At 44.2% G+C, this 18,254-nt stretch overlaps 1 protein-coding gene across 2 annotated transcripts; it reads left to right on the top strand.

The window, feature by feature from the left end:
* The first annotated feature begins 649 nt into the window (after positions 1 to 649).
* On the top strand, positions 650 to 18,254 carry pdcd6 (programmed cell death 6). 2 transcript variants are annotated; one of them, XM_080514762.1, is made up of 6 exons: positions 650 to 840; positions 5,113 to 5,174; positions 14,191 to 14,235; positions 15,525 to 15,683; positions 16,675 to 16,784; positions 17,265 to 18,254. In XM_080514762.1, exons 1-6 carry the CDS (start codon positions 758 to 760, stop codon positions 17,361 to 17,363), a joined length of 558 nt encoding a protein of 185 aa, XP_080370888.1. In that variant the 5' UTR covers positions 650 to 757; the 3' UTR covers positions 17,364 to 18,254. The 2 variants fall into 2 exon arrangements, with proteins under 2 accessions (XP_080370888.1, XP_080370887.1); XM_080514761.1 differs by having other exon boundaries at positions 15,525 to 15,695.

Genomic DNA, 18,254 nt, shown 5'->3' with positions numbered 1-18,254 from the left:
AGGGAATCGTTTATAAAACAGTGTACCTGTCTTGTTTTGTTTATCTCAGTGTAAACAAAAACTTTCTTGCGTAATTAATGTGAAACACTAACCATTCCCACAGAACCAATTCAGAGCAGATGTACTCACTTAATTTTCATTCATCAAATTTATGGACTCGTTAGTACATCACAACTGGTGCAGTATTTGTTGTTTAATAATTAATGCACTGGAAATTATGAAAATATCCTTGAGACGTTTATATTTCAGTTGTTATATTTTAAGTCATCATCGATCAAACATGCATGTTTTGCCTTATATAAAAGCTGTACATCGAGGCAAAACATTAAAATAAAGCAATAGGTATAAAAGGGGTGAATTTATAAAATAAAAGATTTATGACGATAAAGGGACTAAAACAAGTAAAGTACGTCTCCTTCTGAAAATATAACTTGTCATGAATTCGGGTAAGTAGAAACTCACCAGTCCAGTTAGTTTCTGTCATGAGTTTTAGTGAGTTAAAGTTTCCAGTTTCTATTTTTAATCTATGGAAAGCAGAGGAACGTGTGACGTCACCGCCCTGCGAGGAAGTGGTGAATGATTGGCCCCGCCCCTCCCAAGCAGAACGACTGGCCCCGCCCCTCCGGCAGGCGCTAACGTGGACGTCGGAGTGAAGCTCTTCACAGAGGAGGAGAAACTACGGCAGGAGGAAATACTCTCCCTACCCGCTCAGTTTTATTTTTTTTCTGTTGTTGCCGGACAGAGCACTCCCTTTAAAATGGCGTACCACAATTCGTACCGAGGCGCCCCGCACATCAACGCTCCCCCGGACCAGGGCTTCCTGTGGAATATCTTCCAGAGGTGAGTGTGTGGACGGACGGCGGCTCGCCTCGCCGCGTCTCTGACACTCCTTCCGCAGTGAAAGCCGCGGAGACAAGACTGGGTGGTGCTGATACTTAATATTAATGTGACAGCTCGGTTTTTTGTGTGTGTTTTTTTTAAATTCTTCTTCTTATTCGTGTCCTTCCCGGCTGAGTGGCTGTAGTGATTTACCAGTTTTTTGTATCTCCGTCGACTCAACGTTCATTAAGTGTACGTTTCATTACTACACCGCGACAGCGCCGCACGGCTGCATTGTTTTTTTTCAAAACGGCGTTAAAAAATGAAGTCAGATGAGTTGCCTGGGACCTCTAGGAGTCCTTGAAGGGGGGGGTTTCCCCCACCCGCAAAAACAAAAGACAGCACAAACTTGTATACCAGACGTTACAAATTACCTCAATGAATGACTTGTTTCACAACCACTTGTGTCTGCGCATCAATTTGTACCACATTAGTAGAAGAAAACACGTCCAGTGGGTTCCCTTCAGGAGGAGATCTTGACAGTAGTACCTCGACATGACGCAGTCTGTCTATTTACTGGGGGTTGATGTCATTATATACATCCCTACAAGCACAAAATATTTCACTGTTAATGTTTTTTCCACCACAAGTGTGATTTGTACAGCGACTGCCATGACCACTGATGGTGATATCACTTCCACCACAGCCCCAGTCAAAAAAGTGTGTCAGCAGCTAAAGAAGGTCATAGTAGTAGGCACTGAGAAGTGTTGATACGTGTTGGCCCCTGGTAATAGTAAGCTATAGAGTTATGTAATACTGCAGAGGATTTTTTTTCTTCTTCTTCTTCTTCTCCCTTACAACACTGAGAGGCTGCGGGCATTGAGGCTTCAAACAGCCTTAACAAATTATTTATGTATGGTGCAAAACCTCAGAGAAATCAGGCCGGGTGTAAACATTTTTGCCTGGTGTGTACCCTCCCTGTGTCTCATGACGGCCATCTACTGAGTCATCATCAGATGCATGAGATAAACAACAGGCATTCTGACCGCATCTCTCTCTCTCTCCATATGAGCCGGCTGCTGTTGCCTCATCTGCTTCCTTCTGGTGAATATCTGGCAGAGCTGTGCTGGAATTCCCTCAGTCATGTGATCAAGAGTCAATAGAGCACGGTTTGACGCGGGACGCCGCTCAGTCCCCCGTGTCACACGCAGGCGCACACCTACCCGATTCGTGACTCACCGGCCTTCTCTTGAGGAGCTTTTTGGAAATCCACCGTCGCACACACCCTTTGTCCTGACTAATCAGGATTCCGTGTGAGTTGCGTCAGAGACGCCATTCATTCGCGAGGTGTTGGGCACATGGCGGACATGAGAGTAGGCCAGAGTTGTTTGCGAGTTGGCGTCTTAATTTCCCTCTGTTTCTGAAGCTCCTGGTGCAACTCCTGCGATCCGGCTCGGTATGAAGCACCGAGAAGTCTGTTTCACGGCGTGTGACGCTGGTATGACAGAAATGCTTGCACCCTGCCCTCTAAGACGCCATAATCCTTCGAGACGGTGGAGATTTGTTGCTATGGAAAGACAACAATGTTCACCAAGTGTCTGCCTGTCTCTTTACTTATTCAGATTTTTAGGATAAAAGTGTTCTAACAACAACTGAGCACATTGGCTAAAACACAAGTGAAATCCATATTCAAACGGAGTCCTCGCACAACTTGAACATTCAATCAGCGATTGTGCAAAAGAATTGCTTGCCTCGATTGGCGATTACAGAAAATTAGGAACAGATTTCAACAGATTACATAATGGCGTGTTGATGTTTTACTGCAGCAGTGAAATCCACTGTTCAACACCAGGATCTTCTTCGACCTTTCCTCCGTTGGAGCCAAATTAGACGTTGCCTCTCTCTCTTGGATCACTTATGTGGAAAGTAGGACGAGCATTCGTTCCAAAAACCATATTCATATGAGACTCGGCTAAATAGGAAACAGTGAAACGCTGGGAGAATGGAAAAACCGACCCAGTCATGCTGTTTCACGCCGGTCCTCCGCTCCGCGTACGAGCTCGTTATTTGACAGTGTAAAGATGGAAACGCCAGATGTTTAACTGTCTGTTCTGCCAGCAAATGGGATGTTTAATGATGCTTTCACTGTTTCTTCTTTTGTTTTTGTTTTTTGTTTCTTTTTTTTTTTTTAACCGGTCAGGTAATTCTGCTTGCGCCTGAGTGACTCGGTTGGTAAGAACAGGCAAAGGGGGAATAGCGAGAAAAGTGGAATTTTAACACACACACACACACACACACACACACACACACACACACACACACACACACACACACACACACACACACACACACACACACACACACACACACACACACATATTTGAGTCAGTCTATTAATGTTTGGTGAAGGCAGGGTACCCCTCCAGCCTGCACCCACTGGGCCACTCCTCACCTTCAGTGTGACAAAAAGCTCATTTATAAAGAGGTTGTTTTTCCCTTCCAAGAAAACTGAAGGAGGTTTGTTTACTTTTAGTTTTTTTTTCTTCTCCCCCAAGGCAGTGGCAGTAAAGTAAGTGTGTATATATATATATATATATATACACACACAAACATAAGCACGCTTATACACATACATTAATACAGTACAGAAAACCTAAAAGAGGCAGTCAACATGGAGGAGAAATGTCACATTTAGGGGTTAAAAATCCAGCTCACAAAGTCTGGACTGGGATCGGTGTCCAGTTTTTTTTCATTGTTTCAAATAATTGGGGCTTCCCCAACTCCCACCCTCCCTCCACTGCCCCCCCTCTTCCCCTCTTGGTATTCCGACTGTTTGTTAAACGAGCTCCGCGTCAACAGGTTGCGGTTGCTAGGGAGCAACTGAGTCATGGGATGTTTGACTGAGCGGCCTCTCGGCGCTGCGAGAGCCATTATGTGAGCCGCTCTCCCGCCGCCCAATGTTTTGGTGTCTTCTCGGCATCCCAGCAAAAAAAAAAAAAAAGACTTATTTCTCACTAGGCTTTGTGAATATGTTAATTCTCGCATCACGTTATTGGCTATTTTGAGTCGTCACCTTTTTCAGTCGTACGGTTTCGTTCAGCTGATTCTTCCGTGGGCATTGTGAGAAAGATGGTATTTTAAGGAAAACCTAATGAATTAATGCGGCAGTCGCTTGAAGAGGATTTTGATTAGAGTTGAAGAGTTTTATATGGATGCGCTGAAGTGCCGAACATTACTTTAGACTGAGATTTCCCCCTCATTTTATGACCTTTTATAGTGTTATGATCATTAATATTATTCTAAACCGCAGCGGTGATAAAAACTTTCCTCGTCCTGAATAAATTGGCCCGGTGGATTTTCCCAGGCTCAGTAGGCCGTAGTGGTTGGCGCTCTCGAAGAAGCCCCCGGTGTGATTCCAAGTCACGGATGCAGACAATCACACACGCATGCAATTGAGGCAAACCTTTGTGGTGCCTGTGGTGTTTGTTTACACGACAACGGTGCTCGGAATCACTGAAGACTGTGCCGGTGGCCCTTTTGGGTTTAGCAGCGCCTCTCCAGTGAAGTAGACATTTAACTGCAATTCTGGATCCCAGAGGGAACTGGGGACTTTCAGTCGATCGTTGGCATGTAAACAAGTCCTTCGGGTCGCTGACGAGTGTTCTCAATGTGAGGTGAGAGGTCAAACCGCCGTGTTAACACGTGCCCTCCAAAGACACTCCGTTTATTTTAACATGTGTGATTCTAGTATATTACCTCTTGATGGCTTCAAAAGATGTTCAGTAGAAGTGTTTTTTTTAATATCAATTAACCTCTATAAAGTGTTACTTTTGGCCCATGGTACCACTGTAAAGACACTTATCTGCAGCAGTCGTCTGTTCTCAGTGTTTGTTTGCCGGCATCACTTGGGGAAAAAAAAATATGTCGCACCATGTGAAATCCTTGCAAGTTGACACTGTGCCGCTCACGCTGAAAGATACTTTCACAGGCTTCAGTTTCACTTTCGCTGTCTCTGCATCAACACACACACACACACACACACACACACACTTATTCACACACAGACGCTTAGAGTTGATCGGGGCTCTTTGCTCCGAGCCACAAGCTGCTTTGTGCTCCCTGATTATAGACCTCCATTCATTCTTTGTGGACTGTTGAAATGGTCACACGCGCTCCGAGGGGTAACGTTTCACCTGGCGAGTGAGGAAGCCCGCCACTATTGTGTGGCGGATTGTGCGTGGGTGTGAAGTGGTTAAAGCGGGCGCTATCTAATCTGTGTTCGTCCTTCCCCAGGGTGGACAAGGACCGGAGCGGCGTGATATCAGACTCGGAGCTTCAGCAGGCCTTATCGAATGGTATGTTTCTTGTCTCCCCCGTTCTCCGTTTTGTTCCTTTCTTTTAATATTCTGTTTTCTCTGAGCACGTCTCTTTGCTCCCCTTGTCACTGGCTCGCCTTTCTTCATTTATGATTTTCTCTCTGCCTCATCTTTGATCGCTCTCTCTCTCTCTCTCCCCCGTCTCCTCGTCACACACCGCTGGTCTCTGCCTCTTTTTGATTTAAGTCACTGCTGAGCCCAAGCCAAAAAAAAACCCAGAGAAGAACAAAGCATCAGGATTTTATTTTTATCTCTGGGTGGCAGGTGACGTGAAAAATGAATGAATGAAGTTTTATTTTTAGCCTCCGACTACAGAGAAGCAGGTGAAAAGTTTATCAGGCTAACGTCAAATAAAATCGGCTCTGATATATTTTGGCGTCGGCAGTCGACGCGACTCAACACGGCACTTCAGATTATATGTGGATTCAGTCTCAGTCCTCAAAGTCCAGTTATCTGATTCATTTGCAATAACTCATAATATGAAATGTGAAGCAAATACAGCTTTATCCGGGATGTCGTAGTAAAATCGATCAACTGCATTTGAAAAGTTGGATTGTTGTGTTTTTTTTCTGCAACATAAACATCTTTCAATCTTCCCATTAACGCCCTTCTGCCATAATAACCACCTAATCACACTTTGCAAGGAGGGGTTAGTTTAATTATAACAAACGAAGATTTTTCGTGTTTTTGCTTTTAACTCTTCTCTTTTTTATGTTTTTATGGCTTTTTTTGTGTGGCTCTCTTGTCCCTTGGTAGCGTTTCCCTGGCAGTTTGTTCTGGCTACTACTATGACGGGAGACAAACTATTTCTGGTACTAAACTGGCTGATAAAATACCATTTATAGTACAAAAAGCCATTTCCTGTCTTTTTTTAACTTCTCCAGTGTTGAACGTGAGACTGTTTAAAAATAGCTACAACAAACCACATGTCTGTCAGTGTATAAATAGGGTTGTTGTGGAATGAAATGTCAGTCAGATGCATTTTTACTTGTCACACTCTCTAACTCGAGGATTCTTTTAATGTCATATTCGTACACTCGTTACATGACATGAGTGTTGATGCGCTCTATGATGTTGGCCATAATAACCAGCCTCTCAAAGCGCTTCATGGCTACAGTGGTGAGGGCGACCAGCCAATAGTCACTGGGGATAAAGACGACGGTGGCGGACTCTCTGCCAAAACGCATCGCATGTCGGTTCAAATACGTTTTTGTCAAAATGTGGTTCGTCACCAAATTTTTGTGAAGGGAAACATTTTCACACTTCGTCTGGCGTAACGTGACTCAAACTATGTCGGTGAAGGTCAATGACTCTGTGATTTCACATTTGATTAATTTTGTTTGAATGGGTTGGGGTCAACTTAGGGCCGGTGACTCCCATCTTTATGTTCTGAACTCATCGTTTCACCCAAAGAAAGAGAGGCTTGCAGAACATCGCAGCCAAACGTGCAACGTGAGAGCAGACGAAGCATGACCCATCCCCTGGGACCGCTGCTTGTCCACAGTTTAGAGGAGCCGATTGGAAACCACTGAGTAGACTTGTACCAATGAAAGGTCAAGATCTCTTAAGAAAGTTCAAGCATCTCAAAAAGAACCAGAAAAGTCTCTTTCAAGGACCTTTTAATCCAATGCGCCTTCGTGTTGTCACAAAGCTTTGATGAATCATTTTTACCTTCTCTTACAATGCTGATATCTTATTTTGTTGAAACATGTTCTTCCTGACTTAAAATAGACGTTTAGCATATGTTACATGTACATTTAATCCGTCACATACGCTCCTTAACAGACGCACCAAGGGTGGCGGAGCTTCTATACAAGGTGGTACTCCTCCTCCAACAGAAGGTACTTGGAGCTTAGCACCTTGTGTCGGGGATAATCTCACACACTGAGCAGGTTTTCTTTAGATGCCTTGACCACCTGAACCACAACCCTCAAAAATGACATTCCTGTACAGTCTTCACGACATAAATGAGCATGAGTAAGCAATTGTGTCTTTCAATTATAGAGAGGCAATTCCTCTTAAAGCCAGCTTCATCAAAATGCCTAAATATTGATGTTTTTCCTTTAACATGCCGGATTGGCTGTCTTTCCGTCAGCAAAATACCACGCATGTATTTAAGCATGTGTGTTTTTTATGTGAATGGGAGGAAAATGTGTGCCCTCTCCCTCACCGGCACCTGAAATATTAATTGATAACCTCATTCAGTATTTTATTCATGGAGACAACCTGGCTGCCACGCAACTGCCCACAACACGCTAGAACTGCAGGGCTTTCACGCAGCAGGGCTGTGTTCGAGGAGGCTTCACGCTTAAAACGGCACATTGGGAAGTTTCTTTTCTGGATTAATTGACGAGCCCAGAAAACAATTTGTATGACTAGTGACTTCATGAAATACCCACGAGTTACCTAAAAACACAGTCACAGCTTGTTATCAGTTGGATTTCTATGATTGCAGCCGAAGCTGGTAACAGCTTTTTTTTCAGTTCTTAATAATAAAACTATTAAAGGGCTGCTTTTTGTCTTTAGGTTTTCATGAGGTTACCCACAAGCATGGGTGCTCATACTGAGTGGCTAAATAAAAAAAGCCGTGTTTGGGGAATAATCCAAGCAGCTTGTGTGCATTGCTGCAGGATGACAGCTAATCTGATCCGAGCACGAGAAGAAATGACTCAAAATTCAGCATGAAAAAGACTCCGGGATGTAACATGAGGATTACAGCTGCTGATGCTGGAAGTGCAGTCCCCTCTTGGTTCTATGTGGTGCAGGTGGAGACAGATTCAAAAAGGATTATGGGATCATTATGCACCGGGCCTCCTAAACAAATTTAAAAAACAAACAACCACCCTTTCTTAAGATTTTGCTGGCAGATGTAGGGAACGGTGCTAAATCAATCACACAGGTCATCTTCTCTACTCTTATCTTTGTAGGGAAAGGGAGGGTTGTTTTTTTTTTTTAATGCTTCATTTTGCTGAGCAGGCCTGCCACACCAGAGCGCTCGAGAAGAGAAATCCATTTTCTTGCCATACATACGTACGACTGTACCAGCATATTTTCTTGACCTTGCGACAGCAGCGCCTAATGAGACGTAGATTTCGGGGAGACGCTCGCCCAGAAACTGTCGCGCAGGTTGATGTTTGTCCTCTCATTAAAATATAATGTGTTCCCCATCAAGTGCTGGGCCTGAACCACTCCTTCTGCTTTTCAAAGACTTTTGAACAGATTTCTCTCCCCAGAAACCCCCTTTTTTTTTCTTCTTCTGTGGGCACTTCAAAGGAAGAGGAAAAAGAAGTGTTGAAGCAAGCAGCAGCAGTGAAAGAAGCTGTTATCAGGGCAGTGCGCGGCGGCTCTGGCTCAGCATACTGATTAGTGTTCCTGTGTTTGTGTATGCATGCATGGACACATGTATTTCTCGAGTGTGTGTGTGTGTGTGCTGCGTTCATCTCCATACTTGCCAATAGCCAGTGTGAGCACTGTTTTTGTTTATGGACTTGGCGTGCCTGCGTGTTCCCTCACAGTCGTGTCTACGTGCCTCGCTGTGAGTGCGCGTCAGGAACGGCAGGTTTCCCCGGCCAGCTCGTTAGACTCATTGCGTACCGTGACGTGACACGGAGCCAGTGAAGCCGAACACGGACCGCGCACCGCGCGGCGCATCCTGTCCTGCGGCTCGCCAAACTCGCGTAAACCAGCCGCCGCGGCTCCTCGACGGTCTGTCGTGGCTCGACTGACCCTGCGTCTACTTACATCCGTTTTCCTTCCATTGACCCAGCTTTCCGGCCATGGCACCGTAATCCATCTCTTGTTGGTCTACGTCTACCCCCCCCCCCCCCCCCCCCCCCCCCCACCCCCCCCCACTCTCTTCTCTCTCCTGGGTGTGGAGTGCAGCGAGTATCAAAGCCCTGAAGCAAGGCAGGGCAATGCTGTTGTTTACACTCATCCTTTCCTCTCAGTCCGAGGTTATACTCCAAATGTGCAGGGTAATATAAGACACAATGACTTGATATGCACCAGTTCACTTTAATATATGGATTCTTCCTTTAGACACTTGGAAAAAAAAATCAAGACAAATTCAACCTGTTCAGTTGGCAGATGTTATATATTGATTGCAAATAAATGTCACTTCTTACAGGCATATTTTCCTCATTTACAAGTGGATATGAAGTCGATAGAAAAAAATGATTTACCTCACTAAAAATCCGACTTGTTGAGATTTTGAGATGCAGGGGAGCAGATTTGGTTTGGATAGAAAGAAGACAGATATATATATATACGTGAGAGATGTCTCTCCTCCCCTCTCCTCTCCTATTTCTCCTCCCTAAATTCCTCCGGAGGATATGGCACCGACTCTCTTCCTGCTGTGTCCTCTGTCTGTTTGTCCTCTCTTATTTAGCCTCCCCCTCTGTTCCTCTGTCTATCTCCTTCCTTCTCTCTCTCTCTCTCTCTCTCGACTGCGTATCATCCCCGATGAGATTGTAATCGGTTCTGTGTGCGTTGTAGCTGCGTCACTTACTACAAATATGGCTTTCTCGGCCTTCTCTCCGCTCGGCAGTGAGCAGAGCAGACATTGTACCGACATGCTGTCGCGCTCCCAGCCGTCAGCCACTTCACTTCTTTATTTGGGTTTCGTCGAGCAAAGTGATATCATGAAACTGCTGACATGCAGGGCGGCATTTTGTAGAACTGTTAGTTTCAACCTGCAGCGTTATTTGACACATTTCTGCTCGCTTTAAAATGAGACTCGACCCAATTTTCTGCGTTGTTTTTTTTTTTTAACATTACATGCATACCCAGTCTGTATAACGTTTTACGGTTTTACAGATCAAGTTGTTGAAAGCTCATTGGAACTCGTTTCTGCATCACTTTTCACAAAGTTGAAGTGTTTTTCTTTCGGTTTCTCCCCACTTTCCCCGCATTGGCCAGCTCTCACCAACCTGCGGTGTCAAGTGCCTGTAATTACTCGCACATTGTGATCGTGTCAAGTCTTTATAAAAGTAGATTTCATTTTTTATTTTTACTGAATTAGTACAGCTCGTGTCTAAGACATCCCATTAATCTAATAATAATTCATATAGGAAACAGTTTGCGAACAAGTACGAGTGCCATGATTTTTAATGGCTCGTCTTTCAACCCAATATCTCGAAATTACTTGAAAATTCTTTTTGTAATTGCTTGTTATGAGTATAGTGGAAAAATAACGCCGGTGCTTGTGCCGTGCAGTATGAATACTATCATAAGGTTTGTAAATGCTCCAGCGTGTTGGTCGGTGAATGACAGGTTTACTGTTTGGAGAAATCCCAGAAGGAAGAACTAAATTGATAGTAATAATGATGAGACATGGTTGATGAGCCTGAAAGAGTTTTTGCGGTTTCTCTGTCATCATTTGAATTTGAAAGTGATCCCCCCCCCCCCCCCCCCTTCAAGGTCAAACTTGCTCAAACTGGGTGTGTGTTTCCAGAATCTGTGAGGTGTAAAGCTCAACATTTAACATGTGTTTGGAGAAGTTCGCTTCTGTATGTGCTTGCATTAGTGGTGTGTGTGTGTGTGTGTGTGTGTGTGTGTGTGTGTGTGTGTGTATAAGCATCTCGGTGAGCGCCGCCACGACCGTTATATGTACGGTACACACTGCGGTCGGCCCACTCTGTTTTTCCACCGGCCGGCCAGCCTCCCTCCTCTCCCAGTGAGAGAGCCCAGTGTCCAGAGGGGACAGAGCGGGTATTGTCCCCATTTGCCATTAGACACACACACATACACACACACATATATACACACACACACACACACACACCTCAGCAGTCCTAACCACCTCACATTGGGCAGCCGCAGTCCGTCTGGCAAACGCTGGTGACCTCACAGCGAGCGACTTGTGCGTGTGTGGATCGGGAAAGGTCACACCTTAGTCATTTTTGTGAACCGTGCAACACTATAAAAAACATTCATGTCACTTCACCACAAGAAACTACAGTTTTCCAGCTGGTCCGACATGAAACGAGGACTTTTACAACCACACGTTTCTTTCGGACTTGTGACGCAATGCCAATAATGTAAATGCTTACATTCACCAGCCAATTAGGATATGCTTCTTCTGCGAAATTAGCTCTAAAAGTAATTGCATCTATTTAAAAAAAAAAAAAAGCAGATTTAGCGTAATTAGATAATATAGGATTGGCAATGAGTGAATTCAGTCAAGCTGACCAGTTTCGACGAATTTAGCTTCAAATCGATATCCTTATGATACTTAATGTGTGGCTCTCTGTCAGCGCTCCAACAGATAAATGAGGAAAATAGATTCTGGCCCAGTCCCCGGCTCCAGCGAGAGCCGGAGGCCACGTCCCACAGCAGCCCCATCCACATCCACCCCACACGGCTTCACCCATCAATAAAACAAACCCACCGAGAGGGACGGAGTGACTTCTGTAGTGCAGCCAGTATTTTAAGCAGTCAGAAAGTGTAAAGTCCCAAACTCCTAAATTCATTTCTCGTTCTTCATTATTCATTTGGAGGCTCTAGCTGCACTCGAAAGTTAAAAAAAAAAAAATCGAGGTGAACGTAAACAATCAAGCCAGAGTTTCTCGGCGATGTGCTCTTATCTGAGCTCCAGCCACCCTCTGCAAAACCTGCTTACCGCTGCTTGTAGCTTGAGCTGGAGAGGAAAATCAGAAACCAAACAGCACAGTGTGGGGGGGAAAAAAAAAAAAAAAAATCCTCCACAACGTTGGCAATGCGTTAAAATTCTGCACATGCCGTTTTAGGATCTGCGGATCGAGTTGCAGGGGGATAATCTTGGGTCAGCAGAAGTGGGCTGGAGAGTTCAAGTTTCACCAAGAGAGAGAAAAGAAAAAAAAACAACAACAAAAAACTGCAAGTGTTTTGTTCAGCTCATCTCCTCCCCTTTTGTTTAGCTTTCCTCCACTCGTCGTTTCTCTTTGATGTGTTTTTCCTCTCCGCCGCATCCTCCCACTCTCACTCCTCTTTATTTCTGGGCCTGAACTGCTTGCCGTCGCTCATGATAAGTTGCGGCGGTGAGTCGGCGAGGATTGAGGCGCCCCTGATAAATCTCCGTGTCTTGAGAGTTGAGAGGCAGGCTGTAAAGTAGAAACAGACGCAAGGTCCACCAGTCTTCTCCCCGCCGTTGAACTGACGGCTTTATTCAAGTATCAGTGAAGTTTGTCCTTTTTTAAGTGAAAAATGACAAACGGAGTTGGAACGACCATGAAAGCCACAATACTCTTTTTATCATGTCTCTGGTGTTTTGCTGTGAATGCTTCTATTGTTCTTTTTTTATCGGCTTGTTATTAGTGTGGGAATTGAACATGGCCTCTGTCCATCATGTGTCCAAGCACAGATTTTCTAGATTCCAGCGCGTTGTGCTTTCAGTGTTCAAGATTAACATCTTTGTACGATGACACGAGGCAGAAAGCATGCCGAGATAACCCAGGCATGCGCAGGGAGAACGTGCAAACATCACTTTTCCTGAGTATCCTGTTGAATCACGACGGCGAACCTCCATTACGCGACCGGTCGCTTCAGCTGCCGACGGCTTTCGAACGTCACTGCCGTCCAAATTTGGTGGATTTAACGCGGGTAATGTTGAACGTAATGGTGTTAATGTTCGGTGGCAGGTCCCGGGAGTTTAGGATAGTGGCTGTTTACGGACTCAGGTTCTCCCAACGGTGCAAATGAATGTTGTCGATCCACCTGGACCTTCTCCTGCACTGACAAGTGAACATCTGCTGTCAAAAAAAAAGCCTGCGTCCAAAATCGCTCCCTTGTTCAGTCATTCATTGCTCCCTGTATGATGCAGATGGGATTTTAGGTCACTGACAGATGTGGAATTTAACAGTCGCCATTTTTCTCAACTACAGAAAACCGACAATTGCAGAGTGAGATTATGTGTTTGACGAGCGCTCGGTTCAGACGTGTCACGGGGGGGCTTCATATTGTTATAAAGCATGTTCTGTCGTATAATTTATCTGTCATGGTGGCTTTCTAACAACTGCCTTCATTAGTATAAAAAAAAAAAATCTAAATCACTTTAAACCTCCTTACAAGTTAAAGTTTGAAATGGTCTTTTTCTGTTTGGAAAACTAATCGCAGGACACTCGTGGATATACGAGCACAAGATGATTAAACATAAAGAACAATGCACTCGAACCTCAGAAAGCTTTTTATTGCCATCTCACATATAGATGTCGTCACTCTGTTGCTCAGAGAGATTTTCTGAGGGTAAGATCAGGGATTGAACCGCCAACCTTGAGATTGGAGGAGAACATACAGGAGACTAATCTTTTTCTGCTTTTCACCCCTCTTGTTCATGATTAACTCCACGAACCGAGCAGCGGACATTAAACTGGCCCACAATGATGAAAACCCGTCAGTAAGCCACCACATAAACCAACACGAGTCTTTGTTGATGATAAATTTATCATATTTTATCATATGACAATCAAAACGAGTACAAAAGACAATTTTTTTGTGAGTTGCACAAACTGAGACTATAAATTACTTTTCAAACAATAATATATATATATATTTTTTTTAATTCCAAAATGTAGGCAGTCCAATATGTTCTTATATAAAGTTATTTAACCTACATAATTCAGAATAGATTAATTAAAACAACTGAATTTGTTTCATAAGTTTGTGGTAGTACATCAGTGCCCTTTAAAAACCGATATATCTATTAAAATGTAATTATCGTGACAGATTTTAATTAGTTAGAACGACAAAACAAACATTTTAACGGAGGAAAAAAAAGTCCAATGTAAATTGCAATCTTAAGACAGTCGCACCAAAATAAAAAACGATCCCCTGCTGCTGCAACAACAACTTTTTAGCTCGTGTGCTTTGTTAACGGAGTGTAATCTTGTGGATAATTCACTCTTTTACAGCTTTTCTTCTTTCCTAATTGTTCCCTGTGCAGCTCCGTGGTCTTTCACCAGTGCGTTCTGAAGACATTTTGTTTTGTTTTTTAATAATCTCTACTCTTTTTGCTTCACAGGCACATGGACTCCTTTCAACCCGGTGACGGTCCGCTCCATCATTTGTAAGTAGCTGCTGACTGTGACGCGCTCGGGCCTCCGCACGGCGACCGCTTGTACCGAGAGGCCGCGGCGGTTGTTGATTCGACCCGTCGCCACGGCCGCGTGATCAATTGATTGGCTTGTGAGCAACGGGAGCGAGGCCGGAAAACAAACTTGGTCTTGTGATCCAGTTGTGCTGCACTAGTGGAAACCTGCAGCCATTAATAAAGTGGAGGACAGAGAGGACCCGTCAGGAAACCGACAGTGAATAGTCGTTGCTTTTAAGAAAATTGGAATTAACTGGCGACGATGAAAGCTTTAAATGTAAAGTCGAGGGCTTTTCCAGATCCCAGCTGATCTCCAAGATCGTGTTTTTCCCCAATTAAAATTGTCTTATTTAGATGTTTCTTGCAATATGAATAATGCGTTGCGACTTGTGTCTACAACACGGTTGACTGGTAGCATTCGCATAATTCGCAGCTGTTGTCTCAGTGCAGCTCCGTTACTATTTCACTAAATTCCTGTTTTACCTGAGCAACTCCTCATTGTTCCCGGAGTTGCCCAGACTTCCTAACTCCTAACGGTACATGACGGACGCCTAATTATACATAGTAATAGCATTAGCCTGTAGCCACAGCTACTGTGATGCATTCCAAGCCCTTAAATACACATGAGCTTGTTTCTCCACAAGGTCATAGATATGTTTGTTTTATTTACATTTTTTAATAAGAACTATGAGCTCAATCATGGAGCATCTTCCTCCGACTGTCTGATGTTGGACTCCATGAGTGCTTTGTTCATGAGACCACCTCCATCACGACAACAATTCATCAATGTGTACTTGAATGATACAAGATCTGATCGCTTTCCGCACATCTTTTGGTTACGAAGTAGCCGGAAAAGCTCATCTCCCTGAATGACCGTCTGTTGATTTAGAATGTTGGGTCCTCTGCGTGACTTCCACAGTGAATTCTCCACTTCCCACTGTACCACGCACTCTAAACCCAATCGTGATAAGCCTCCCTTTGTTGGGAGGTAATTGGATTGAACTGCGTGAGGGAGAGGAGTATCGATGGGGAGGGGGGGGGGGGGGGGGGGGGGAGATCAAGCCGTTTTTGTTCTAGCACCGTCTCATGAGGCGCTGGTGGGGTTAGTCAAGTGTGAGTCTTTCTGAACCGCGCTGTCAACTCCACTGTCCTCCAGCAGCCCGATGAAACTGTGCGCGACGCCCCACTGGCTCCCCACTCCTCCGGATTCATACACCATTTGTAACGCGCCTCCTTTTCTCTCCTTCGTCCCCCCCCCCCCGCAGCCATGTTCGACAGGGAAAACAAAGGTGGCGTGAACTTCAACGAGTTTGCCGGCGTGTGGAAGTACATCACGGACTGGCAGAACATCTTCCGCACCTACGACCGGGACAACTCCGGCTTCATCGACAAGAACGAGCTCAAACAGGCGCTGACTGGATTCGGTGAGCAGCAAAGTATGCTCGTTTTTTTTTTTTCTTTGAAACTTTTCGATGGCCGGTGGTGGAGGGCTCGCTCCGTGGCCCGTGTCTCTGCTTTCTCTGGGTGTGCAGGTCAGGTTTCAAGTTCTTTTTAAGATCACTGTTCCAAAAGAAGAGCGTGCAGGTTTCCACTGGCTGTTCCGTGTAACGAACACGTTCCGATTCCCACGTCACCGGCCGCGCACAAAATGGGAGATGGCCGAAAGTTTAAGATGGGGTTTTTTGTTGTTTTTTTAAGACTGCAGCAAACACTTGGCATCAGTTTTAGCTGCAACTTGTGTCTAAGCTACAAGCTACAAGCTACGAGCATTAAATAAATGTTTGTTTACCTCTTTGAGACCTGCGGTCTTCATGCTTTTGGGTGATATCGGTCATTGAAAGGACAAAAATATTTGAATGTATTTGCAATAGCCGTTACCTGATTTATGTCTCAACCACCAGATTGAGACATAAAGAAGTAAAACCAAAGAAACTGAGGCTTCCTCATTCTTTGTGTTGACGTCGTCACTAAAACGGTGTCCCGAGCTCCAGTTTAAATTCAGCGACTGCAATAATGCTCTACACTGGTGCGTCCTCATCAGGGCGCCGGCCTTGCAAAAATGCTTTTAATGGGAGCGCATCACAACGCGTCTCTGCCACTTCCGAAACTCGTTAATCCACCTGAGCCGGCCCACAGCAGCTCTGCTCGGAGCACACCGCCGCCGCCACACCGCCACAGTCCATTTAAAAATGTTCTGGTTCAGTAAGAAGTCATTACCCGGCCAAGGCCCCCTGTGTACTCGGCTGTTCTGCCCTCTCACTGCCGAGGAGCTTTCTGGAACCTTGGGCTGATCCCCCCCCCCCCCATCAGGTCTGCTGTGAAAGCTGGATTCAGAATCGGTTTCTGTTGCAGTAGAAGAATCTGCTGAATTGAACTTTGTGTGGAAAGACTGACTGAAATCGTTCTGCTGTGCAGGATATCGTCTGTCCGACCAGTTCTACGGTACGCTGATAGATAAGTTCGACCGCCAGAGGAAGGGACAGGTGGCCTTCGACGATTTCATCCAGTGCTGTATTGTACTACAGGTAATGCATGCAGATCTGTCAATACTGAGTTTTTTTTTTTTTTAGTTCAATATGTGTTTATTGGTAATATTTGGTATCCAAATCTACTTCCATGACATCAAATATATAATTTTTCTCCCCACATACCTACACTATTAGAAGAGGTTCTGCGCTGTTGCGTTCCAAAGATTGCGAGGAGCTCAAGTTTTCAAAAAGGAGAGCAGTCTTTGATTTTACTTGAGACCGAGTGCTCATTCCCCATATTAACTGTAGGTTTATACAACGATAGAGGAAGCTGCCAAGTCCAACTGACGCTTGAAGAAATAAGAACCGCCTCGCTTGCTCGGCGCAGAAGCTTTTGTCTTTTATCCTGAGCTAAATTTAAACCCTGGACATGTCGATCGGCATCACTGCGCCGGCGTAGGTTTGAACTGTGATTGTTAATCGCATCGAATGACTTATTTTGACTACATTGCTCATTTTGTGCTTTTCCCCCCACAGAGGCTCACTGATGTTTTCAGGCGGTACGACACAGACCAGGATGGCTGGATCCAGGTTTCATATGAACAGTATCTTTCCATGGTCTTCAATATAGTATAACGCACACGGATCACCCAAAATAAAAAAAAAATACAATTTAAAAAAAGAGCACAACTGGACACAACTGTGCCAAAGCTACAGGCACCTCCTGGATGTCTGCCTTGGTGGACACTACAAGATTTTTTTTTTTTTTTAATCAACATTTTTTTTTTTACCCCTAGCTGGGCTGTAAATTAGGAAAAAAAATGACTTGGTGATACCTTAAGTTTTTTTTCTTTTGAGGTTGTCATATCCTCCAGACGACAGTACTCATCTGGAAGCACAACATTAATGCTTCATTTATTAAAAAAAAAAAAAAAAAAAAGATCTTGTAGTGTTTTTGTAGGTTGACCAATCTGATAAATGTCTGTTGGGGACTCTGGGTTGGGAGGAATGATATGAACATCTGTTTCTGTCTGTCTGTTAGTCTGTCTGTTAATGTTGATAACATTTTTAATGTCTTAACTTTAATTGATAGAATTAAAAAAAGAATATATATATATATATATATAAAAATCTCTGTTGAGAATAAAATAATGCATTGTAAATATGATTTAAAATGCATTGCATGCTTTTTCAGGGAAACTTAACCCCACGTTGAAGCATGCGTTCCCTTTCTCTCGACTTTTCCTCTGCCCTGTTTTGCTCAAAGCCATGTTTACAAAAACTGTGAAAGCAGGTGGCGCTCTGCTTTGGGATTCACTGACATGCCAGCTTACATGCCATATTTGTACAAACTTATTTTTAACGGCGAAATCTTCAAAATGTTAGAACATATAATTTTTTGGTAGAGGGTAAAGCATAATGCCTTTAGTATGGCTGATTTTTTTTTTTTTTTGTGCATGATGCCTTAAAAATGTGTAAAAACAAACGACACAAAAGAGACATCTTTTATTAAAAAAATAAAGAAGA

This window comes from Blennius ocellaris, assembly GCF_963422515.1.
Source record: "Blennius ocellaris genome assembly, chromosome: 19".
Taxonomy (NCBI): Eukaryota; Metazoa; Chordata; class Actinopteri; order Blenniiformes; family Blenniidae; genus Blennius; species Blennius ocellaris.
Note: the sequence above shows the minus strand (reverse complement) of the source record. Positions and strands in the feature narration are given on the sequence as shown.

Bases quoted from the DNA above. Each gene is read 5' to 3' on its own strand.
- pdcd6 (XM_080514761.1), top strand. From the start codon at position 758: ATGGCGTACCACAATTCGTACCGAGGCGCCCCGCACATCAACGCTCCC. The intron at 5,175-14,190 runs GTATGTTTCTTG...TTTGCTTCACAG, and splicing joins TCAGCAGGCCTTATCGAATG to GCACATGGACTCCTTTCAAC. The intron at 16,785-17,264 runs GTAATGCATGCA...TTCCCCCCACAG, and splicing joins AGTGCTGTATTGTACTACAG to AGGCTCACTGATGTTTTCAG.